The 25,075-nt window shown below is 43.5% G+C and overlaps 1 protein-coding gene across 1 annotated transcript in view; it reads left to right on the forward strand.

Annotated features, from left to right (window-relative positions):
- Nucleotides 1-25,075, forward strand: part of GRID1 (glutamate ionotropic receptor delta type subunit 1) — a 986,611-nt gene that overhangs the window by 945,415 nt on the left and 16,121 nt on the right. The window contains exon 14 of the mRNA XM_064290308.1: nucleotides 22,744-22,910. Within this exon, the coding sequence (XP_064146378.1) occupies nucleotides 22,744-22,910 (167 nt within the window). The remainder of the gene's footprint in view (nucleotides 1-22,743; nucleotides 22,911-25,075) is intronic.

The following is a 25,075-nucleotide window of genomic DNA, read 5'->3' on the forward strand; positions in this document are numbered from 1 at the left end:
AGTGTTTGGACAATCAGGAGATTAGTTTAATGAGAATGACTACCATTAGAGAGGCCTAGGCTGGAATAGAATAGAAGCCATAGTGGTGCAGTGCTTAAAGTGCTCAGCTGCCAACCAATATGTGAGCTATTCAAACCCAGCAGACACTCAGCGGGAGAAAGATTTGGCAGCCTGCTTCCATAACTATTTACAGCCTTGGAAACCCCATGGGGCAGTTCTACTCTGTCCTACGGGGTCGCTATTCGTCAGAATCAACTCGATGGCAGTGGGTTAGGATGGATTAAACACTGTGTTAAATTTCTTCCAGGCATTAGTTTAATTGTTCTTCCACCCAACTGTCTTAGTTTCCTAGTGCTACTGGATAACAGAAATACCACAAGTTGGTGGCTTTAAAGAGCAGAAATTTATTTTCTCAAAGTTTACCAAAACCAAAAATCAAACCTGTTGCCTTGGAGTCAATTCTGACTCATAGCAACCTTCCATATAGGACAGAGTAGAACTGCCCCACAGGGTTTGCAAGGAGAAGCTGGTGGACTCGAACTGCTGACCTTTTGGTCAGCAGCTGGGCCCTTAACGACTGCCCCATTAGGGCTTCCCGCAAAGTTTAGGAGGCTAGAATTCTGAAGTCAGAGCACTGGCTCTAGGGGGAGACTCTCTCTCTGTCAGATCTGGGGGAAGATCCTTGTCTCTTTCAGCTAGTGCAGCCCTGGCGTTTCTGGGTTCCTTGGCGATCTTCACACAGCATCTATCTTCCTGTGTTTGTGCTTGCTTGTCTCTGGGTCCATGCTGTTCTTTATATCACCCTACACTGATATGGTCTCATTAACATAACAAAGGAAACCCTATTTCCTGATGGGATTACATCCACAGGTATAGGGGTCAGGATTCCAACACATAATTTTCTGGGACACAATTCAGTCCATAACACAAACCCATTTGATTAATGAGGAAAATGTAGTTCAAAGAGGTTAAGGGACTTGCTGAAAAGCAAACTTAAGTGTCAGACCCAGGTTTTGAACTCAGTACTAGTCTGACTCCAGTGCCTGTATTGTTGCCTTGTGACACTGCAGAAGTGGAGGAAGCATGTGGTCAAAATGAATGAATCCTCAGCTTTTGCTCACCATGCCCCCTGCATCTTAGTGAGGTGAAACCTGGGCAGTTGTCTTCACATGCCGTCGCTCCTCTCTCTCCACACCTTTGTGCACCGTGGTATCCACTGCTTGGAGCACCATTCCCTTTGTTTGTCTGCCAGGCTAGCTCATGGTTATCCTTCAAGTCTTAGCTGAAGCAGCCATTCCTTATAAGCCTTCTGTGGGCTCCCCTCTCTCAGGGCAGAGCCAAAGGTTTCCGCAACACACTGTCCGCACCAAAGCATAACCCCCATCAGACGTCACTTCCATCCTCAGCTTCCTGCTCTGTCACCACTTGGGGCCTCTCTAGGCTCGGGACTGTCTCTTAGTCATTTCTTTGTCCCAAGAACCTAGGGCAGTGCCAGGTGTGGCGATAAAAAACAGGGACATTCAAAGCTTTTTCTTCTTTGAAAAATCAAAATAAGTGTTCAATGGGTAAGAAGTGAGAGTGTGTGGAAAGGTAGCCATGTACATCCTTCTTCATGAGCAGAATTGCTGCAGGGAGGGCTGGGAGGTACAGGGGAGGGGAGGGAAGAGTAGAGAAGGAGAAGGAAAGGCAGAAAAGTGTAGCGGTCCTCTGCCGTGGCCTTGGAAGGCATAGGCAATCTCGCTGGAGCTGGTTACCATACAATCGACTAGGTTGGCTTCTCCATAACCCCTTGCTGCTTAATTCTGTTTGATGATGATTGATTTGGAATAATACAGTCCAAAGATCAAGGAAAGTCCCAACTGTGCTTCTATATTAAATTACTTTCCTTTGGGAAAATTGCCAAGTAAATCTCATTATGAATTCTTCAGTTATTTTCTTTAGTACTTTTTTATAATTTGGTAGGGTAGGTTCTGGAAACAAACCAATATCCATGCCATCATGCTACCTTTGATTATTTTCAAACTCCTCATCAGAGGGAGTGGGAGGATGTTCATGCCCCTAAAATCTGATTTTATTTGTCTGATTTCCTCTGGCCCGTAATTTACTTTGTACCCTGGTCTGATAAGTTTCGCCTTAGTGCTGGCTGTAAATGTGGGCTGATTCCATTCTGTTTGTTCCACTGAGTATTATGGCTTTGAGTTTTATGACTTAAGTTTTTGCATTTTGAAATGAAATGTTTTGTTATTTGATTGCACTAAAATGAAGAAGTGATTACTGATAAAAATGGTTTTGACTTATTGGGTCAGCTGGATCGTTGGCAATTTTTGTTTTAGTTTATTTTTACTTCCATTTTTGCTGGTATAATGTTGTTTGTCTAAGAATAGAAAAGGAGAAAGGAATCAAGGAAAATAACATTTATAAAGAAGTTATCATGTGTGGCATTGTGAGCATGCCCTTGATCTCCACCATTGAGGGGCATTTTGAAATGTTTCCATTTTTCAAATAGAAAACGTAAAGCTCAAAAAGGTTAAGTAACTTGTCCAAGGGTCGTCCTATTTTTCCTACACCTGTGTGTGTGTGTTTTAGTATTATGATCATCTGCATCATCATCACTAATAATATAAAACTTATTTGGGCTTTCCTTAGGATGGGTAGGTTTAATAAGGAATTGATAGTTCTCTTTAATCTCCAGCGTAGGGGTATTGCCGTTTGCTCTGGAACATATATTTAATGTGTGTGTGTGTGTGTGTGTGAGAGAGAGAGAGAAAGGGGGAGGAGGAAGGAGGAGCAATGGGTATATACATATGCACTTGTATGTATAAAAGGGAAAACAAGACAGAGAGGTAGAGATAGATAGAGAGACAGAGAAAAGGATAGAGGGTGGTAAGGGTTGGATTAACTCAAACCAGGAAGAGTAATAAGGAAGTAAGCAATGTGAAGCATGCCTCATGCTTTAGGTTGTTGTTGTTAACTAGTGTCTAGTAGCCCCTCCCCCTGACTCATGGGGACCCCAGGCACAGTGCAACGGAATTCTGTCTGATCCTGCACCATCCCCGTGATTGGTTGGATATAGAACCCTGGTGGTCCGTAAAATTTTCATTGGCTGATTTTAAGAAGAAGATTGTCAGGCCTTTCTTCCTAGCCCATTTTAGTCTGGAAGCTCTGCTGAAATCTGTTCAGTATCATAGCAGCATGTGAGCCTCTACTGACAGACAGGTGGTGGCTGCACAAGAAGTGCATCGCTGGGAATTGAACATGGGCTTCCCTCATGGAAAGTGAGAATTTTGCCACTGAATCACCACTCCCCTTGTGCTTTCAGGAACCCGCATAAAAAACCAAACCCGTTGCCATCAAGTCGATTCTGACTCATAGTGACCCTATAGGACAGAGTAGAACTGCCCCATGTGGTTTCCAAGGAGCGATTGGTAGATTTGATCTGCCAACTTTTGGTTAGCAGCTGTAGCTCTTAACCACTATGCCACCAGGGTTTCTGTGTTGCTTTCAGGAAACACGCTTTAAAGAGAACAGAACTGGTGAGCATGATAAATACTCAGCAGTGAAATGTGAAGCACCTCCCATCAAAGAGACTTGGACCTATTTTGTACCACCTGGATGTCAGAGTATAGTCACAAGAGGAGGTGATGAGAAGAGAATTTCTAGTGAGGTACCGTGGTGTCAGCATTCCCCATGCTTTCAGGCAGGGTCCCTATCCAGTTGGTGCCTGAAAGCCTCGTGAACTTTCATGATTCTTTGACTTCATAAAGCTGTAAATTTTGACAAGTACAGCCCAGAGTTTGTTCAGCTGTGAGGGATGGAAGTCTATTTGGATCTTTTTGACCAGAACATGATCTCTTTTGTAGTTCCTCAAAGTGCTTCAGGGTTATTCAGTGAACTCTCTCTCAAAGCTACCATTTTAGGAAAGGCCATAAAAGGATACTTAGTCTCAAATGGGGTTAGAGAATGAGGCTTGTGGACACAAACTCGACAGCATGGTCTCCAACTCATTAACACTCTTGAATATTTATTGTGATCCAACAACTCTTTCTGGCTGAAAAAACATTTACAGAAGTTTTCCTTAGAAGGCAAAACTGCCCTGGCTTCAGCTTCACGGGTGTCAGTTGAACTTTGTCTCCATAAAGTTAAATGTACAAAAGATACTTTCCTCAATTATGGTAACATGGTGTAGTAATGAGTATGGGATTTGGGTCAACGAGAACCTCATTTAGTCTTTGCGTCCATATTTTACCAGTTGTGAGATCTTGGCCAAGTTAATTAACTCCTGAGTAAAGTTGCCCTCATCTCAAAAATAGAGATAATTATCATAGTCGGGCTTCCCAGGGCCATTATGAAGGGCGAGGGTGATGCGAAGATATTGATACAATGCCTTGAAAGGCGTATTTTAACACAGTGGTTCTTGACATGTAGTCCTTGGACCAATAGCACCAGCAGTATCTGGGAACTTATTCGGGATGCAAATTCTTGGTCCTCACCCCAGATCTACTGGATCAGAAACTAAGGGGTGGAGGCAGTGGGCAATCTGTGTTTAAACACACCCTCCAGGCTATTCTGAAGCAGTCCCAAGTTTGAGAACCTCTAATAAATGGTACTTATTGTTATGTTGTTGTTTTATTAGTGCTGGCATTCATCATGTTCTTTTTGTTGGTGTAGAGGAATCCAACTGATTTTTGCATGTTTATCTTGTATCCCGATACTCTGCTGAACTCTTCTATTAGTTTCAGTAGTTTTCTAGAGGATTCCTTAGGGTTTCCTGTGTATAAGATCCTGTCATCCGCAAATAGAGATACTTTTACTTCTTCCTTATCAACCTGGATGCCCTTTCTTTCTTTATGCAGCCTAATTGCTCTGGCTAGGACCTCCAGCACAATGTTGAGTAAGAGTGGTGATAAAGGGCATCCTTGTCTGGTTCCTGATCTCAAGGAGAATGCTTTCAGGCTCTCTCCATTTAGGACGATGTTGGCTGTTGACTTTGTATAAATGCCCTTTATTATGTTGAGGAATTTTCCTTCTATTCCTATTTTGCTGAGATTTTTTATCGTGAATGGGTGTTGGACTTTGTCAAATGCCTTTTCTGCACCAGTTGATAAGATCATGTGTTTCTTGTCTTTTGTTTTATTTATGTGGTGGATTACATTAATTGTTTTTCTAATGTTGAACCATCCCTGCATACCTGGTATGAATCCCACTTGGTCATGGTGAATTATTTTTTTGATATGTTGTTGAATTTGGGCAGAGTCCTTCTTAAAGATCAATTTCTTGGGCAGAGAATGGACATACTTTTTACTGTGGAAGTTGTATCCTGAACTTTCTAATAAGAGAACGAATGGGAGAGCGCAGAGTAGAAAGCTTTGCAGGAAGATGTTCAGTGTGGCTTCCCTTTAAAGTTTATTTGCAACAGCTTAGGTATCTCAACTCTGGAATTTCCCTCCTCCATTCAGTGCTCCACCCAAGACACCAAAGCCTTAATATCACCCCTCTTTCTAAACCCATGTTCATGAGAAAATCGTAAAGTAATTGACAAAGAGTCCTAAATCATTGGATCTTAACTTCAGCATGCATCGGGATCACCTGGACAGGTTATTAATGCACGGATTGTGGGGCCCCATTCTCAGGGTTTCTTATTCAGTGGGTGCGGTGTGGGGCCTGATAGTTTACATTTCTGATGAGTTCTCTGGTGATGCTGATGTACTGGTCCAGGGGCCACACTTTGAGAACAGTTGATGAATATCACAGGCTTCTAAAATGTTAAATCTGGAGAAGACCTGCAGGATTATCTGGTCTCCTCCTCTATTTGTACAAACTGATAGTGAGTTAGAAACTGGGCCAAGACTATGACCCAGTCTAACAGTGTTTCTAATTTACCAGGCTGATGACTGAGGGCAATTTCAAGTGTTATTTCTCCCAAGGCAAATTGCATTTGGATGAGGATCACAACTTTAAGCTATAAGGCTGGTGCTGGTGGTGATTATCATGATCATGAAGGTAATGTGTTGTTATTGTCTCAGCTCCTTTGATGCATCAGGCCCTTTCATTACTGTTTCCTCCTGTGACAAACCTGTGAGGTGAACATGCTATTCCTGTCTTCTAGAGGCTCAGGGGACTGGCTAAGTCAGCTAGAGGAAGCCAGGTTGCTCGTCTGCGGACCCTTGTTCTTACCACCATACACACTGCTCTTTTTTTATGAACTGGCATTGACGATTCTATGAGGAAGTCCAGGCATCAAAGAGTGAGGAAAGGCATTGGTGGCCTTTTTGGAGCCTGTGACATTACCTGCCACTCTCTGTCCCCTAGCCATGCTCCTCACTATTGGCTGTGTTACCTCAGGACACAGGAACACCAGGATGGGACAGGTAACCATTTGCAGAAATCCTCCTGCAGGCCATTTTCTCCATCATCTCGGTCCTCCTGCCCAGGTAACGGACAACCTCACTGGGACCACCAGGGTACCTGTAGGGTTGCCCTCATGCCTGTACTCATGGCCCTGTGGGCAGAAGAGGGGCCTGTCTCTACCAGATGGCCTTTTGGTTACATTTTCTCATTGTCCAGCTCCATCATTTTTACGCTGGTCTGAAGCCAGAAGCCAAATTGACTTTGTACCTTGTGGATACTTCAGGAAAGCAACGGTTAGGACTAATTATGGGAGAATCTGGCTGCAATCTCTCTCCCTCCCACTGGGCCTATTCTGGTTTGCCTGCTCTTGCTGGACCAGAATCTGATCCAGATAAAGGCTCATTATCTTTCATTCCTTGGGTAGCCAGTTTCCTTAATGCCTCTTGAGTTTGGCTTATGAACAACCTCTGAGTGTCCTGTCGATGGTCTGCCTTAAGTTTTCACATCATTTTGGATGATCTCATCCACATTATTCTGACAGATCAGCAGGAGGTGGGCTCCTTAGCTCCAACTGACACTCTGCTCTTCCTGGACCTGTTGTACTTCTCCGGGTACTTGGTATCCAAGTGCAGTTCTCTGCTGCTTCCCCTGGGCTGCAGGACTCACATTCACACACACACATGCCCACACTCACACACTCACATTGTCACACAGACTTACATGCACACTCACACTCTGTAATTTCACGATCAGAGTAGTTCTCCTAAGAGGCACTTAGTAGCCCCTGACACTGCAGGTTCCCTGGAGCTCTAGGGTATGACAGGCGGGTTGTCTTTCCTCAGCACCCTGCCTTTTGCACTATGCCGTGTGCATCCGATGAGGTTGAATCTTTACAATTTCCCTTGGGGCCCTCTGCTATCATGTGTACATGCACAAAGTGTTTGGCCAGTTGCAAGAGATTTAAAGAAACCAACAAAAGTCCCCCATAATGGCACCACCCAAAGTTGACATTTGGTGCATGGTTTTCATTCTTTATGAGCATAAATCTTTACATAAAAATTTAAAAGGATATCACACTGTAAATACTCTATCGTAAACACCCCCCCCCCACTTAATAGCATAATAGTGGTTAAGCATTTGACTACTAACCAAAAGATCAGTAGTTCAAATCTACCAGCCACTCCTTCAAAACCCTATAGGGCAGCTCTACCCTGTCCCATAGGGTCACTACGGGTTGGAATTGACTCAACAGCACTGGGTTTGGTTTTGGTTCTTTTTTAACAGTATAATATTTATTATCATTTATTTAGCACTTACCATGTGCCAGGCAAGGCCCAAGGATGTTACCTATATTGAGGGATTTGATTCGTACAGGAGTTCTGTGATGTATGAACCATTTTGCAACCAGTGGAAATGAGGCCCAGAGATGGTAAGCAACTTGCCTGTGCTCACTCAGACAGCACACGCTGGAGCTGGGACGCTATACAATTAGACTTCAGGACCTAGGCTGACCTAGAGCCCAGAACTTGCTTGGACATTTTTCTTAGTTAATCAATGCTCTTTTTTTTTGTGTGTGTGCAGCAAGTGCAATGTTTATTTAGTGTTTTGAGTGTGTTTTTTTTATAATAAATTTTTTTAAATTAATTTTTATTAAGCTTCAAGTGAACATTTACCATTCCAATCAGTCTGTCACATGTAGGTTTACATACATCTTACTCCCTTTTCCCACTTGCTCTCCCCCTATTGAGTCAGCCCTTTCAGTCTCTCGTTTCGTGCCAATTTTGCCATCTTCCCTCTCTCTCTATCTTCCCATCCCCCCTCCAGTCAAGAGTTGCCAACACACTCTCCAGTGTCCACCTGATTTAATTAGCTCACTCTTCATCACCATCTCTCTCCCCCCCGCTGACCAGTCCCTTTCATGTCTGATGAGTTGTCTTCGGGGATGGTTCCTGTCCTGTGCCATCAGAAGTTCTGGGGAGCATTGTCTCTGGGATTCCTCTAGTCGCATTCATATCATTAGCTATGGTCTTTTTATGAGAATTTGGGGTCTGTATCCCATTGGCCTCCTGCTCCCTCAGGAGTTGTCTGTTGTGCTCCCTAGCAGGGCAGACATCGATTGTGGCCGGGCACCAACTAGTTCTTCTGGTCTCAGGATAATGTAGGTCTCTGGTTCATGTGGCCCTTTCTGTCTCTTGGGTTCTTAGTTGTCATGTGGCCTTGGTGTTCTTCCTTTGCCTTTGCTCCAGGTGGGTTGAGACCAATTGATGTATCTTAGATGGCCGCTTGTTCGCATTTAGGACCCCAGGCACCACAATTCAAAGTGGGATGCAGAATGTTTTCATAATAGAATTATTCTGCCCGTTGACTTAGAAGTCTCCTCAAACCATGTTCCCCAGACCCCAGCCCCTGCTCCGCTGACCTTTGAAGCTTTCATTTTATCCCGGAAACCTCTTTGCTTTTAGTCCAGTCCAATTAGGCTGACCTTCCTCGTATTGTGTGTTGTCTTTCCCTTCACCCAAAGCAGTTCTTATCTACTGATTGATCAATAAAAAACCCTCTCCCTCCCTCCCTCCCTCCCCCCTTTGTAACCACAAAAGTATGTGTTCTTCTCTGTTTTTTCTATTTCTCAAGATCTTATAATAGTGGTCTTATACAATATTTGTCCTTTTGCCTCTGACTAATTTCGCTCAGCATAATGTCTTCCAGATTCCTCCATGTTATGAAATGTTTCAGAGATTCGTCACTGTTCTTTATCGATGCGTAGTATTCCATTGTGTGAATATACCACAATTTACTTAACCATTCATCCATTGACGGACATCTTGGTTGCTTCCAGCTTTTTGCTATTGTAAACAGAGCTGCAATAAACATGGGTGTGCATATGTCTGTTTGTGTGAAGGCTCTTGTATCTCTAGGGTATATTCCGAGGAGTGGAATTTCTGGGTTGTATGGTAGTTCTATTTCTAACTGTTTAAGATAACGCCAGATGGATTTCCAAAGTGGTTGTGCCATTTTACAATCCCACCAGCAGTGTATGAGAGTTCCAATCTCTCCGCAGCCTCTCCAACATTTATTATTTTGTGTTTTTTGGATTAATGCCAGTCTAGTTGGTGTGAGATGGAATCTCATCGTAGTTTTAATTTGCATTTCTCTAATGGCTAATGATCGGGAGCATTTTCTCATGTATCTGTTGGCTGCCTGAATATCTTCTATAGTGAAATGTGTGTTCATATCCTTTGCCCACTTCTTGATTGGGTTGCTTGTCTTTTTGTGGTTGAGTTTTGACAGAATCATGTAGATTTTAGAGATCAGGTGCTGGTCTGAGATGTCATAGCTGAATATTCTTTCCCAGTCTGGAGGTGGTCTTTTTCCTCTTTTGGTGAAGTCTTTAGATGAGCATAGGTGTTTGATTTTTAGGAGCTCCCAGTTACCTGGTTTCTCTTCATCATTTTTGGTAATGTTTTGTATTCTGTTTATGCCCTGTATTAGGGCTCCTAGGGTTGTCCCTATTTTTTCTTCCATGATCTTTATCGTTTTAGTCTTTATGTTTAGGTCTTTGATCCACTTGGAGTTAGTTTTTGTGCATGGTGTGAGGTATGGGTCCTGTTTCATTTTTTTGCAAATGGATATCCAGTTATGCCAGCACCATTTGTTAAAAAGACTATCATTTCCCCAATTGACTGACACTGGGCCTTTGTCGAATATCAGCTGCTCATACATGGATGGATTTATATCTGGGTTCTCAATTGTGTTCCATTGGTCTATGTGCCTGTTGTTGTACCAGTACCAGGCTGTTTTGACTACTGTAGCTGTATAATAGTTTCTGAAATCAGGTAGAGTGAGGCCTCCCACTTTCTTCTTCTTTTTCAGTAATGCTTTGCTTATCCGGGGGTTCTTTCCCTTCCATATGAAATTAGTGATTTGTTTCTCTATCCCCTTAAAATATGACATTGGTATTTGGATTGGAAGTGCATTATATGTATAGATGGCTTTTGGTAGAATAGACATTTTTACTATGTTAAGTCTTCCTGTCCATGAGCAGGTATGTTCTTCCACTTAAGTATGTCCTTTGGAATTTCTTGTAACAGAGTTTTATAGTTTTCTTTGTATAGGTCTTTTACATCCTTGGTAAGATTTATTCCTAAGTATTTTATCTTCTTGGGGGCTACTGTGAATGGTATTGATTTGGTTATTTCCTCTTCAGTGTTCTTTTTGTTGATGTAGAGGAATCCAAGTGATTTTTGTATGTTTATTTTATAACCTGAGACTCTTCCAAACTCTTCTATTAGTTTCAGTAGTTTTCTGGAGGATTTCTTAGAGTTTTCCATGTATACGATCATGTCATCTGCAAATAGTGATAGCTTTACTTCCTCCTTGCCAATCTGGATACGCTTTATTTCTTTGTCTGGCCTAATTGCCCTGGCTAGGACTTCAAGTACGATGTTGAATAAGAGTGGTGATAAAGGGCATCCTTGTCTGGTTCCCGTTCTCAAGGGAAATGCTTTCAGGTTCTTTCCATTTAGAGTGATATTGGCTGTTGGCTTTGCATAAATTGCATAGATGCCCTTTATTATGTTGAGGAATTTTCCTTCAATTCCTATTTTGGTAAGAGTTTTTATCATAAATGGGTGTTGAACTTTGTCAAATGCCTTTTCTGCATCTATTGATAAGATCATGTGGTTTTTGTCTTTTGTTTTATTTATGTGATGGATTACATTAATGGTTTTTCTGATATTAAACCAGCCTTGCATACCTGGTATAAATCCCACTTGATCATGGTGAATTATTTTTTTGATGTGTTGGATTCTATTGGCTAGAATTTTGTTGAGGATTTTTGCATCTATGTTCATGAGGGATATAGGTCTAAAATTTTCTTTTTTTGTAATGTCTTTACCTGGTTTTGGTATCGGGGAGATGGTAGCTTCATAGAATGAGTTGGGTAGTATTCCGTCTTGTTCTATGCTTTGAAATACCTTCAGTAGTAGTGGTGTTAAGTCTTCTCTGAAGGTTTGGTAGAACTCTGCAGTGAAGCCGTCCGGGCCAGGACTTTTTTTTTGTTGGAAGTTTTTTGATTACCGTTTCAATCTCTTTTTTTGTAATGAGTCTATTTAGTTGTTCTACTTCTGAATGTGTTAGTTTAGGTAGGTAGTATTTTTCTAAGAATTTATCCATTTCTTCTAGGTTTTCAAATTTGTTAGAGTACAATTTTTCATAGTAATCTGAAATGATTCTTTTAATTTCATTTGGCTCTGTTGTGATGTGGTCCTTCTCGTTTCTTATTCGGGTTATTTGTTTCCTTTCCTGTTTTTCTTTAGTCAGTCTAGCCAATGGTTTATTAATTTTGTTAATTTTTTCAAAGAACCGGCTTTTGGCTTTGTTAATTTTTTCAATTGTTTTTCTGTTCTCTATTTCATTTAGTTCAGCTCTAATTTTTATTATTTGTTTTCTTCTGGTGCCTGATGGGTTCTTTTGTTGCTCACTTTCTATTTGTTCAAGTTCTCGGGACAGTTCTCTGATTTTGTCTCTTTCTTCTTTTTGTATGTGTGCATTTATTGATATAAATTGGCCTCTGAGCACTGCTTTTGCTGTGTCCCAGAGGTTTTGATAGGAAGTATTTTCATTCTCGTTGCTTTCTAAGAATTTCCTTATTCCCTCCTTGATGTCTTCTATAACCCAGTCTTTTTTCAGGAGAGTATTGTTCATTTTCCAAGTATTTGATTTCTTTTCCCTAGTTTTTCTGTTATTGATTTCTAGCTTCATTGCCTTGTGGTCTGAGAAGATGCTTTGTAATATTTCGATGTTTTGGATTCTACCAAGATTTGTTTTGTGACCTAATATGTGGTCTATTCTAGAGAATGTTCCATGTGCACTAGAAAAAAAAGTATATTTTGCAACAGTTGGGTGGAGAGTTCTGTACAAGTCTATGAGGTCAAGTTGGTTGATTGTTGTAAGTAGGTCTTCCGTGTCTCTACTGAGCTTCTTACTGGATGTCCTGTCGTTCTCCGAAAGTGGTGTGTTGAAGTCCCCTACTATAAGTGTGGAGGTGTCTATCTCGCTTTTCAATTCTGTTAAAATTTGATTTATGTATCTTGCAGCCCTGTCATTGGGTGCGTAAATATTTAATATGGTTATATCTTCCTGATCAATAGTCCCTTTTATCATTATATAGTGTCCTTCTTTATCCTTTGTGGCGGATTTAAGTCTAAAGTCTATTTTGTCAGAAATTGATATTGCTACTCCTCTTCTTTTTTGCTTATTATTTGCTTGATATATTTTTTTCCATCCTTTGAGTTTTAGTTTGTGTCTCTAAGTCTAAGGTGTGTCTCTTGTAGGCAGCATATAGATGGATCGTGTTTCTTTATCCAGTCTGAGACTCTCTGTCTCTTTATTGGTGCATTTAGCCCATTTACATTCAGCGTAATTATAGATAAATAAGTTTTTAGTGCTGTCATTTTGATGCCTTTTCATGTGTGTTGTTGGCTTTTTCATTTTTCCACATACTTTTTTGTGCTGAGACGTTTTTCTTAGTAGATTGTGAGATCCTCATTTTCATAATGTTTAACTTTATGTTTGTTGAGTCGTTACGTTTTTCTTGAGTTATGGAATTGATATTCCTTTTTGTGGTTACCTTATTATTTACCCCTATTTTTCTAAGTAAAAACCTAACTTGTATTGTTCTATATCGCCTTGTATCACTCTCCATCTGGCAGTTCAATGCCTCCTATATTTAGTCCCTCTTTTTGATTGTTGTGATCGTTTATCTATTGATTTCCATGATTTCCTGTTATGTGTATTATTTTGTTTATTTATTTATTTTTTAGAATTAATCATAATTTGTTTGTTTTTGTGCTTTCCCTATTTCAGTTGCGTTGATATCAGGACGTTCTGTTTTGTGACCTTGTATTGTGCTGGTACCTGATATTATTGGTCATCAGGCCAAAAAATCTCCTTAAGCATTTCTTGCAGTCTTGGTTTAGTTTTTGCAAATTCTCTAAACTTGTGTTTATCTGTAAATATCTTAATTTCTCCTTCATATTTCAGAGAGAGTTTTGCTGGATATATGATCCTTGGCTGGCAGTTTTTCTCCTTCAGTGCTCTGTATACGTCGTCCCATTCCCTTCTTGCTTGCATGGTTTCTGCTGAGTAGTCTGAACTTATTCTTATTGATTCTCCCTTGAAGGAAACCTTTCTTTTCTCCCTGGCTGCTTTTAAAATTTTCTGTTTGTCTTTGATTTTGGCAAGTTTGATGATAATATGTCTTGGTGTTTTTCTTTTTGGATCAATCTTAAATGGGGTTCGATGAGCATCTTGGATAGATATTCTTTCGTCTTTCATGATGTCAGGGAAGTTTTGTGTCAGGAGTTCTTCAACTATTTTCTCTGTGTTTTCTGTCCCCCCTCCCTGTTCTGGGATTCCAATCACTCGCAAGTTATCCTTCTTGATAGAGTCCCACATGATTCTTAGGGTTTCTTCATTTTTTTTAATTCTTTTATCTGATTTTTTTTCAGCTATGTTGGAGTTGATTCCCTGGTCCTCCAGAAGTCCCAGTCTACACTCTAATTGCTCGAGTCTGCTCCTCTGGCTTCCTAGTGCGTTGTCTAATTCTGTAATTTTATTGTTAATCTTTTGGATTTCTACATGCTGTCTCTCTATGGATTCTTGCAACTTATTAATTTTTCCACTATGTTCTTGAATAACCTTTTTGAGTTCTTCAACAGTTTTATCAGTGTGTTCCTTGGCTTTTTCTGCAGTTATCCTAATTTCATTTGTGATATCTTTAAGCATTCTGTAAATTAGTTTTTTATATTCTGTATCTGATAATTCTAGGATTTTATCTTCATTTGGGAAAGACTTTTATTCTTTTGTTTGGGGGGTTGGAGAAGCTGTCATGGTCTGTTTCTTTATGTGGTTTGATATGGACTGCTGTCTCTGAGCCATCACTGGGAAACTAGATTTTCCAGGTAATCAGCTAAAAAAAAAAATGCAGTCAGATCCCTATCTGAATTCTCCTTCTGGCTCAGGGTATTCGGATGTTAATGGAGCCGCCTGGGGAGGGTGAGGGAGGGATCAGAGAGCTAGGCGTGTAGCACCACAGAATATAGAGCTGATCCCAGCGTTCACGCTCCACCCCCGTCCGCCAGAATCCCGGCAGGACGGCTCCCCGGCTGGGACGCTGCTCTCCCCGCTCCAAGACCAGTCACTTCCTCCCGGGGATTTCTCCCTCCGGTGCACCGTACCACTCGCACGAACTGGGTGGGCGTGGCCCTCACAAACGTCTGGGCGCCTCCCCGCCGGGGTCACTTTAGGGAAATATAGGTGATCCCCACGCTCGCGCCTTGCCCGCCTCCCGCCAAACTCCTGGTGGGACGGCTCCCCGGCTGGGACGCTGTTCTCCCTGCTCCAAGATCAGTCACTGCCTCCCAGGTGTTTCTTCTACCAGCTGCGCCGCTACGCCGCCTGCACCAACCAGCTAGACTTCCTCTCAGGATGGGTTCGGGGAGGGGTAGGGCTGGGCCCCTTGTCTGTGCCATCTGCCCCGCTGGACTCTGCCCCAGCCCGGGCTCCGAAGGTCACTTGCCTGTACACTGGCTCTTAGTTCTGAAAACGATCACTGTCTGCCCGTATTTGTTCGTTCCCCGTCTCTAAGTCTGTGTTTGTTGTTCAGAGTTCGTAGATTGTTATATGTGTGATCGATTCTCTTGTTTTTCCAAGTCTTTGTTGCAAGAGGGATCCGAGGTAGCGTCCACCTAGTCCGCCATCTTGGCCCCGCCCTCAATGCTCTTTTTAAAACATCATGTTTGGAACCCTCATCCAGTGCTGTTGAATGGTACAGCCACTGTGGAAGACAGCTTGGTGCTTCCTCAAAGAGTTGAACATAGAACTACCATATGACCCAGGAATCACAGTCCTACGTATGTGCCCAGAAGAAGTGAAAGACGGGATGCCAACAGAAACCTGTACACCAGGGTTCATTGCAACGCTTTTCACTATAGCCAAAAGGTGGAAACAACCCAAATGCCCAACCACAATCGAATGGGTAGACAAAATGTGATACATAAATACAATGAAGTGGTACTCAGCCATAAAGACTAATATGAACTCTGATGCATGCCACAACATGGGTGCACCTTGAAAACATGATGCTGAGTGAGGTAAGTCAGTTGCAAAAGGACAAAGTCTGTATGAGCTCACTTACATGAGATAGAAAAATGTGTAGAAACAAAAGTTATCAGTGTTACCAGGGGTGGGAGGGAGGGGAAAAGGGAGTATTTTTGCTTAGGAGGCATTGAGTTTATGTTAATGGTGGTGGAATCATTTGGAGAAGGATAGCCAGAACTGCTACACAATTTTAAGAATGCAAACAATGTCACTGAATTATACATGTAGAAATAGTTAAAACAACAACAACAAATTACCTTATTAATGATAACATAATATTCCATCATCTAATATTTTATTTACCTAGTTCTCACTTGTTGACTGTTTAGATTGCTTCCAATCCCTGGCTAGTTTAAATTGTGTTGCTCTGAAAATCTTTGTACATATACCTTTTGAGAAACTCAGTAATTCCTCAGGCTATATCCCTGGCGTGGGGGGAGGGGTGGTGCAGAATATTGCATATGTACATTTTAAAAGCATCCAGCTCTCCCCTCTCCCTACCAAATCTCCAGCCCAGAAGTATCCTGCCAGCCCAGGCTCCTATCAGCAGACTGTAAAATTGTCCTATAAAAGCGACCTTCTTTCCACAGGTGGTCTGAGTTTTAGTGTTGCAGTTTGTAATGTGCACAGTGCATAATACAGGCATCACTGTAGCCAGGGTTCAGGCTGCCTGTGGCAAAGTGGTACATTGTATTAACACGACTATAGGAGCTAAGGCTCGGAGTGCTTCAGAAGGCCAGCCTCAGCATTGTTGGGGTGCAGGGTGGAAGCAAGCGGGGGTACTGAGCAAGCACCGTGGACAGTGAATGCATTGGAGAGTGGGCTGGCTTTCCCAGGAGTCCCAGGTATGCTAACAACCCCATCTAGAGGCCAAGCAGGCCCCATGTTCTCCTGCTACGGGTTTTCTGGCAGTTCAGCAAACCACCTCTGTTTGCACAGCTGGGGAAAGAGGGTCTGCCATTCACGTTGTTCTGTCACTAGCAGTGCCCCCTGAGAAAGGCCCCAAGGGCACAATCACCAGAGCATTTCCTCCACAGATCCAGGTGAGGAAGAGGGGAGAACACAGGCTTCCCTGGAGCCAGGCAGACCTCCTCCATTCTCTCTTTGGGCAGGTGCGGACCAAGCCTTTTTGTGTTTCTGAGCCTCAGCTCCTTCATATGGAAAAGGCGATAAAGGTTGTGTCCTTCAGAATTATTCCATGGATGAAAAAAAAAAAATCAAGTTTCTGAAGACCCTGACACTTGCAGGTGTTCGGCTTATGATTGCATTCAGGTGTGATGTCTGCAACACAGGTGCTCTTTTGGGGGAACACACTGTGGTGGCAGCCCTTATTCAAAAGCAGTTAGGTTGGAAAAGAAGAGCATAGGGAGGTTCCTTGCCTCAAAGGCTGATGTCTCTGAAAGTTTGTACTCCGAGTGGTTTCCACTGGAAGAACCACGGGGCAAGGAGAGGAGCTGTGATCTCACTTTATTGCCAGCACAGAGCAGTGCAGAGGGAGCCGTCCAGTGTGCCCCATCACTCCTGCTGTGTTTATGGTGGCCAGCCCTCCCCCAGTAATAGAGGAAGATCGTGTTGCCCCAAATATAGGTAGGCTACTCCAGAACAGGGGCCAGACATTCCCGGGCCCCAATCCCCTTCTCTTTGCAGCACTCCAGTGTGCCAGGGAGTAGAGAGGTAGTGGTTATCAGGGATGGGTTAGATATGCTTGTGCTAAGATGCTTGCTGGGAGAAAGTCTACCTTCTGTTGTCCTGGCATCCTGGGCACAGATGCTCATATGCCCTTGACTGAACACAGTGTTTCCTCCTTTCCCTGAAGTCGTCTCGCATCTATCCTTTTCATGTCCAGACCAAGTACGATTTCCCCCCAGGGAAGAGGACAATGAAATGCAGCAGGGTGTTTAGCTGCAGGCCGGGGGTGTAAGGAAGACTGCCCCAAGGGCTTGGGTGCTCAATGGGGGAAGTTTGCCAACTCCATCAGGCTGTTGGCCTTTCTGTCAACGGACAAGAGCACCAGTCCAGGAGGGCCAGGGGCGTGCGGGGGTGCAGATTGGATTTTGTGCCTATGCCGTGTATGATAGCATGGACTGTGTAGCGAGATTAAAGAAACGTTTTAATAAAAATTTCCTAGGAGCCATCACTAATCTTGCCCCCTTACGTAACAATCCTGTCAACCTTTGGCATACTGCATTTTGCATGTATGCAGAACAGTGCCTCCATCATATTGTTTTCTGCTGCTTTCATTTATGTATATATGCACCCATATATGTATATAACTGTTTCTGCGTAGCCTTTATAGTTACTGTCTGTTGCATAAAACCCATCACATTGGTGTACCATAATTAATAAATTATTTCCCTAATATTGGATATTTAAACTGTTTCAATTTTTACTTTATATTAAACCTAGATTTAAAATATTTGTCTTACCATTTAGATACATTTGGATTACTTTCCAGGTTAAACTTCCAATGTCCTAGAGTAAATGATATTAGCATTTTAAAATGTTCACGTTATTATTTTCTCATTACTTCCCAAAGGCTTGTGTTATTCTGTGATGTCAATAGCCATGAAGGACTCTGCCCATTTTGCCACAAGCTCACAAACAGCAGATTTTATCCATTAAAACAAAACACTGTAGAAGTGTTCAAATTATATTTCTAGCCTGTATCAGCTTTTGGACTTCTGCTTGCTTAGTCTGCAAATGTCATCAACAGCTCCTGGACGAAAACTGTGGTAGAATCCCAGGTTCCCGGACCTAGTCCTGCAGGGCTCTCTGGAGGCAAAAGGAGCTGGGAACTTGGCTGATTTCTGTCTGCCTCAGGCTCTGCATAGAGCCCAGTGCTTGGGGAAGGCTTGGCTGTTTCAATGGGCCCTGGCTCCTGCCACATTCCCAGTCCTTGTACGTGGTAGGGCAGTGATTGAAATTTCAGAGTACATTTGATGTTATAAATGAGCCAGTCTGTCACAGATAATTTAAAGAGGTGAAATATATGGTGTTTGTTGTTTTGGTCCTGCTTCATGTTTTTATTGTTATTAAGATATAGATAATACAACGTTTGCCGATTCACCACTCTTCACATACACAATTCAGTTACACCAATTACATCCACCGTACTGTGCAACCGTCGCCCATACCTATTGCCAGATTTTCTACCACCATGAACAGAAACTCATCGCTTCCTGGATAAGGATAAGCCCTTTACCTCCTCCCTCCTGCCCCAGTATCCAAACTCTGATCTCTATACATTTGCCTATTCTACCAAAAAAAAAAAAAAAGTCCAGTCAATTCCGACTCGTGGGGATCCTATAGGACAGTTGAACTGCCCCATAGGGTTTCCAAGGACCAGGTGGTGGATTCGAACTGCCAACCTTTTGGTTAGCAGCCTGAGCTCTTAACTACTGTGCCACCAGGGCTGTAGATATTTCATACTAGTGAGATCATACAATATTTATCCTTTTGTCATTGACTTATTTCACTCAACGTGATATTTTTAAGGTTTATCTACGTTTTGACATGTGTTAGAACTTTATATCTCCTTAAGGCTGGATAATACTCTATTATATGTATATATCACGTTTTGTTTATCCGTTCATTTATGGGTAGACATTTGAGTTGTTTACGCCTTTTGGTTATTGTGAACAGTGCTACAGTGAACACTGGTGTACATGTGCCTGTTCGCGTTGCTGCTTTCAAGTCTCCTGGGTACATACTTAGGACTCGGAGTCCTAGGTCAGATGGTAGTTCTGTTTAACTTTTTGAGGAACCACTAAAGTGTTTTCACAGTGGCTGTGTTATTTTGCAGTCCCTCTAGCAACGGGTGAGGGTTCTGATTTCTATACATCCTCTCCAACATTTGATATTTTCTGTTTCTTTGATGTTAGCATCCTAGTGGGGATGAAGTGGTATCTCATTGTAATTTTGATTTGCATCTCCCTAGTGGTTAATGGCTGGAGCCCTGGTGGCATAATGGTTAAGAGATCAGCTGGTAACCAAAAGGTTGGCAGTTTGAATCCACCAGCTGCCCCTTGGAAACCCTATAGGGCAGTTCTACTCCTATAGGGTCACTGTGAATCAGAATTGATTCAAAGGCAACTTTTTTTTGAGTGGTTAATGGGGAGCTCTGATGGTGCCAGGGGTTAAGAGTTCAGGCTGATGACATTGAGCATCTTTTCGTGTGCTTGTTGGACATTTGTATATCCTCTTCGTGAAAAGTCTACTCAGTACTTTGCCCATTTTTTTTTTTTTTTATTTTTTTGTCTTTTTCTTTCTAAGTTGTAGGAGTTCTAAATGTTCTGGCTATTAAACCCTTACCTGATATATGTTTCCCTAGAATTTTCTCTCAGTGTGTAGATATTATTTTTGTCTAGTTAATAAAGCCCTTTGATGTGCAGATGTTTTTCATTTTTTTGAGATCCCATTTATCTATTTTGTCTTTTGTTGCTTGTGCTTTTGGTGTCAAATCTAAGGATCTACTACTGTTGAAGACTAGGTCCTGAAGCATTACCCTATGTTTTCTCCTAAGAATTTTATTGTTTTAGGTCATACATTTAGGCATTTGATCCATTACGTGTTAGTTTTTATATACGGTGTGAGGTATGGGTCTAACTTCACTCTTTTGTATGTGGAAATCCAGATGCCCCAGCACCATTTATTAAAGAGACTATTACTTACCCTGGTGCCGTAGTGGTTAAGTGCTATAGCTGCTAACCAAGGGGTCGGCAGTTCGAATCTGCCAGGCGCTCCTTGGAAACTCTATGGGGCAGTTCTACTCTGTCCTATAGGGTCGCTCTGAGTTGGAATTGACTCAACAGCACTGGGTTTATTACTTACCTATTGGATGGATTTAGCACCCTTGTCAAATATTAATTAACCACATCAATCTGTGGCATCTCTTGTGTCTTTTAGGTATTACAAAATAAATCTCATCCTTCCATTTGTAAATATCTCTCTGCCTATAGTGCCTTCTCTCAAATATGGTCCTCCCTAGCTCTCCACTGCCACCTGGGAAGTGGGGAAAGGACAGCACCAGCAAGCACAATGAAGAATGAGCTGATATGGAAAGCAAGGGGCAACAATAGCAAACTCTAAAGACACATTGTGTCACCTGACCAGGATACCAGGGTGCCTGCAGGAAGGGGGCTGTGTTCACCCTTCTCTCACTGTGGGTGCCAGCCAGTGGCACACAGTGGGGAAGAGGTCAAGAGGATGCTAGATTCCTGACTATACTCTGTCTTCCCAAGAGACAGGGAAAAAAAAAAATCGACACAAAGGAGCAACTGGTATCAATAGGAAATGACAGGTGTCTCAAATTGTGAGATGTCTCTGAAATGGAGCTGTGGGGATGGAAAATGGAGGAGGAATAGAAATGCTCTCACAGTGAAGCTGGGGAATAGATAAGAAGCTTGGCTTAAACAGAGTCTGTGACACACCAGGAGACTAGGAGATGGGACATCTGCAACATCCAGAAAGTTTTCCTGGAAACCAATGGGCTTTTGAAGTCTAGGGGAGTTCTTTGTGTTGCATTTAACTCAGCGGTGGGGCTTTGAAATAGAGAGGGGGGTCTCTGAAGCTCTGGGATGCTGAGGAAGTGAGGATGGTGTTGGGAGTGGAGAGTACCTCCTAAGCGTAAGGCCAGATGTGCTTGCGTGGACACCAGCTCATCCAAGGTCAGGTGGAATCTGCTCTGTCCTGCTGCAGCGGGAGATGTAGATTCCATTCGCATCAGTCTTCAGGTCCTCCTGACTCCAACTCTGGAAGATGGGCTAGGGGTCCAGCCACATCTTCCTCAAGCATATGTACAGAAATATCGGAATAAATGCCTCCCCTTCTTTCAAATAGGGAGATAAAATGTCTGGGGCCATGCAGCAGGTCAAGAAAGAGAACTTCTTTTTGTCTCTTCTATTTTGCTGCTTAGAAGCACAGGAAATCTGAGGACAGAGAAATTTCCAGAAACTTCCCTCCTGTATGTTTCCTGCCTTCTCAGCTCAGGCCAGCAGTGCTATAAACGTAGCTGTGCTCACTAGTCCCCAAGCCCAAACAGAAGCCACAAGTGCCTGGGCTTAAAAGAATCCAAGAATGTCCAAGCTGGCCTTAGATAGCGTCAGTTTCCACTTGATCAGAGCTAGCTCATTTTTTTCTTTTTCCTGTATATCACCTGAAAGGTAGAAATGAACCCGATCTTAATTGTTTCTTTAACACAACATGCCCTTTAGAAATTGTAAGAATAACGTCTGGTTGTCATGCCGAATTGCGAGCATAGATGTGAAATGATCCAAAATCTAAGTAAAGCCAAATATTAGGTCATAAGTCAACATTTTGATGAGGAACTGGTTTACTAAGAGGTTGAAAATTTCTGTCTTTTAGTGAGAAAGCTTGATTGCCAGAGAGGGAATTTTTTTTTGAAGACCGTTACCTTCCCATGTGGAGGGAGAGAGATTTGTGTAATTTTGCAACTTGGGTCAAAGTCCTTAAATAAATAAATAATAAATAACAGCCTTGCCATGGAGTTGATTCCAGCTCATAGATTGGCTGAGGAATGAGGCTTTGGTGTAATACCTGGATGGTTCCCTGAGGTAAAAGTCTATGGGTAACACTGGTGTGTCATTTGTTACAAGGTCATTGGGCAAATTGTGTGAATGCCGGGGAGCAGGCCGTAGGTTAAGTTAAGGCCATTGAGTGGAGCCCTTTCTCACATTCACCCATAGCAGAGCTCGATCAAGTTCTAAGTAGAAATACTAAGTGAATGAAGTTTATCTCAGTGTTATCCTCCCCATCCCCTTGGCACAGTTCTTCAGGGTAGCCCTCTCCCTCACCTTTATATTATGCTCTCACTATGTCTTTGACTTGAAAAGTACCCTTCCCTACATCAACCACTTGGGGTTGGACTTTCTGCAATCTCGAAGGGCGGGCTGGCCAATGTGAGCAATGGATCCAGGGTCTATGATGAGAAGGCTCATCTTGGAGCAGCCTCCAGCTCTTCTTTCTGTCTTTTTCTGGTCGAATGAGCCAGAATCTACTGGAGACAGTGCCTCGTCCTTTTATGTCTAAGCAAATGAGTGGCTTCCATCAGTGGTAGGATTGCAGGGCAGACAATAAGGGGAGAGTTTGCCGTCACTGGCTGACGGGCTGGAGGACAATTTAGGACGGGCCCTTCACATCCCACCATCTAGATGCCTCACCACTCAAAACTAATGCAACAGGCCAGCTGGGTGACCCTACGTGATTTTGATCTTTCAGGCGAAGAAGGGGAACTATGCCTTCCTGTGGGATGTGGCCGTGGTGGAGTACGCGGCCCTGACAGACGACGACTGCTCTGTGACCGTCATTGGCAACAGCATCAGCAGCAAGGGCTATGGCATCGCCCTGCAGCATGGCAGCCCCTACAGGGACCTCTTCTCTCAGAGGTAGGCAAGCCATACCACAACGCCAGAAACCTTTGTGCCGGGGGGTGGAGAATGACCTTCTCTTAGAGATGAGAGCCGGCAAAACTCATTTCTTCATCATATTTTCCTAACATCCACGTGCCAGCCCTTTCTCCACCCCCACCCCAGCTAGGCCCTGTGCTAGACACTGGGATAAAAAGAGAACATGTGGTCCCTATAGGGTCGCTATGAGTTGGAATCGACTCAACGGCAATGGGCTTGGGGCTTGCTGGACCCTTTCTATGAAGGTGTTTAGTTCAGGTGGATGCTGTGACGTGAATATGCAAGGCTATCACAGATAATAATGGGGGAAGGGCAGAGGAGGGCACCTGACCTGACAGGGGAGACCAGAGGGAACTTCCTGGAGGAGGTGACACCTGAGCCTAAAGGATGAGTAGGCTTTAGGCAGATAGTCCCATTAATTCTAGATTAAGTAAATAATTAATAGGCTCTGCTGGCAAGGTCCTAACAACCAATTTTAAAGATAAATGTATCTTCAAAGTGGAAATAGTCAATGTGGAGACTTGAAAAAAAGTGAATCAGAGGGGCAGAATATCTCGTGATCATGGGGACATGGTTGGGGGAGGGGTGCTGACTGAGCCAGGAGCTTCCTGGCTAACAGGGCTGCTCTCTGCTGGGGCTGGGAGGGGGCCTGGCCCTGCACTGCTGACAACAAACAGTCCCTTGTTCCTGCCTTCTCGCCATCCTCCCCAGGTGGGAATCCAGATTCCCAAGAATCTTCTGTGAATTAATTCAGCCTTCTGGTGACTTTATACTAGCAACTGGCAGGGGTGTTGGGGGGAAGGAAGAGACTGCAGGGACAAGAGTGTTCTAACCAGAACCAAGCCACAGGACACCCTCCTCCAGAAATGAGTACAGTGTGTTCGGTTTGCACTTGTCAGTTTAACTTCCCATGTGAGCTGCTGGTGCATGTCTATGCATGGAGCCAGAGCTTCTCTGGGCCCTTGGACATAACCAAATCTTTGGGTGCTTTGTTGGGACACCTGGCCAGCCTCCTTGAGAAAAATATCCTGTCATTATCCCACCTCATTTTCTCCCTGGGAAGCTAACCTTTGTCCTGGGCTAGTAGGCTTGGTGTTAGCATGAGAAGGAGGAAGGGAAGGGAACTTGCAAGATTAGGAGCCCTCTCCCAGGTAGTAGCCATCCTGCCATCAGGTGTTCTGGTCTCCCCGTGGGTGCCCAAAACCTGGACCCCGCTCACACGTCTGCAAGGTGGCATCCATAGTGGGGTGAAGTGTGTCGCTACAGAGCCCAGGAGGAACCCTCAGAACAGGCTCTGCTGCTTCAGTCCCCTCAAATCCAAAATGTGGCATCCACGTGAAAAGTTGGCATGGTGCCCAGGCCTGGGCTGTGGATTCCAGAACTGAGGAAAGTCAATTTGGGTATGTAGGAGTCATAGAGATCACCTGAAGCTTAACCTGCCGATATTCAGAGACAGTACCTTGTACCCCAGGAGTGCTCAGCCAGCTACAGACGGAGTTGGGAAGAGAACCCAGGTCCCCTGACCCCTGCACTGTGTCCACGCTGGATCACCATGTCCTACATCTGCCCTCTTCCGTCCCCCAGATGTCCAGACCCAGCTGCTGTTCTGACCACAAGCCCCACCAGGGAGGAGCCACCGAGGCAGGGCTGCAGCCAGTCCATGCAGAGACTTGTTTGCAAAAGGGGAAAGGGATAGAACTAATTAAGTTAAATGAGGCTTTCAGATTTTCTCTCAGATTTAATCAAATCTGCCTTCAGTGCCTCCCTCTGCTCCATGGAGGGGAGAGGTGACACGAGGGATGGAGGAGAGTGATTTATCAACCGCTCAAACTCAGGGCGTGGTGAATGAATGGCATCTCTCCAGGATCTGTAGTGTGATGGTGTTGTTGAAATTTATACTAGGGGAGGCTCAAGGTGATCCCACAGACAATCAACCTATAAGCATCTCTAGCCAGATGGTAAGGGGGCCCATAGGGCCAAGGCAGCAGCAACGCCAAGATGGCTAAGATGCTCCAAGACAGCATTCACAGAGGCAGTTAGTCCCTACAAGGGAGGGTGTGGTCCCCAGGTATTGGCATAGCTCAGATGTCCCCTGTGAGCCTGGTACCGGGAACACGGACTCACTGGAAAGGGAGAGAAGAACC

Source organism: Loxodonta africana, chromosome 8, assembly GCF_030014295.1.
Source record: "Loxodonta africana isolate mLoxAfr1 chromosome 8, mLoxAfr1.hap2, whole genome shotgun sequence".
Classification (NCBI taxonomy): Eukaryota; Metazoa; Chordata; class Mammalia; order Proboscidea; family Elephantidae; genus Loxodonta; species Loxodonta africana.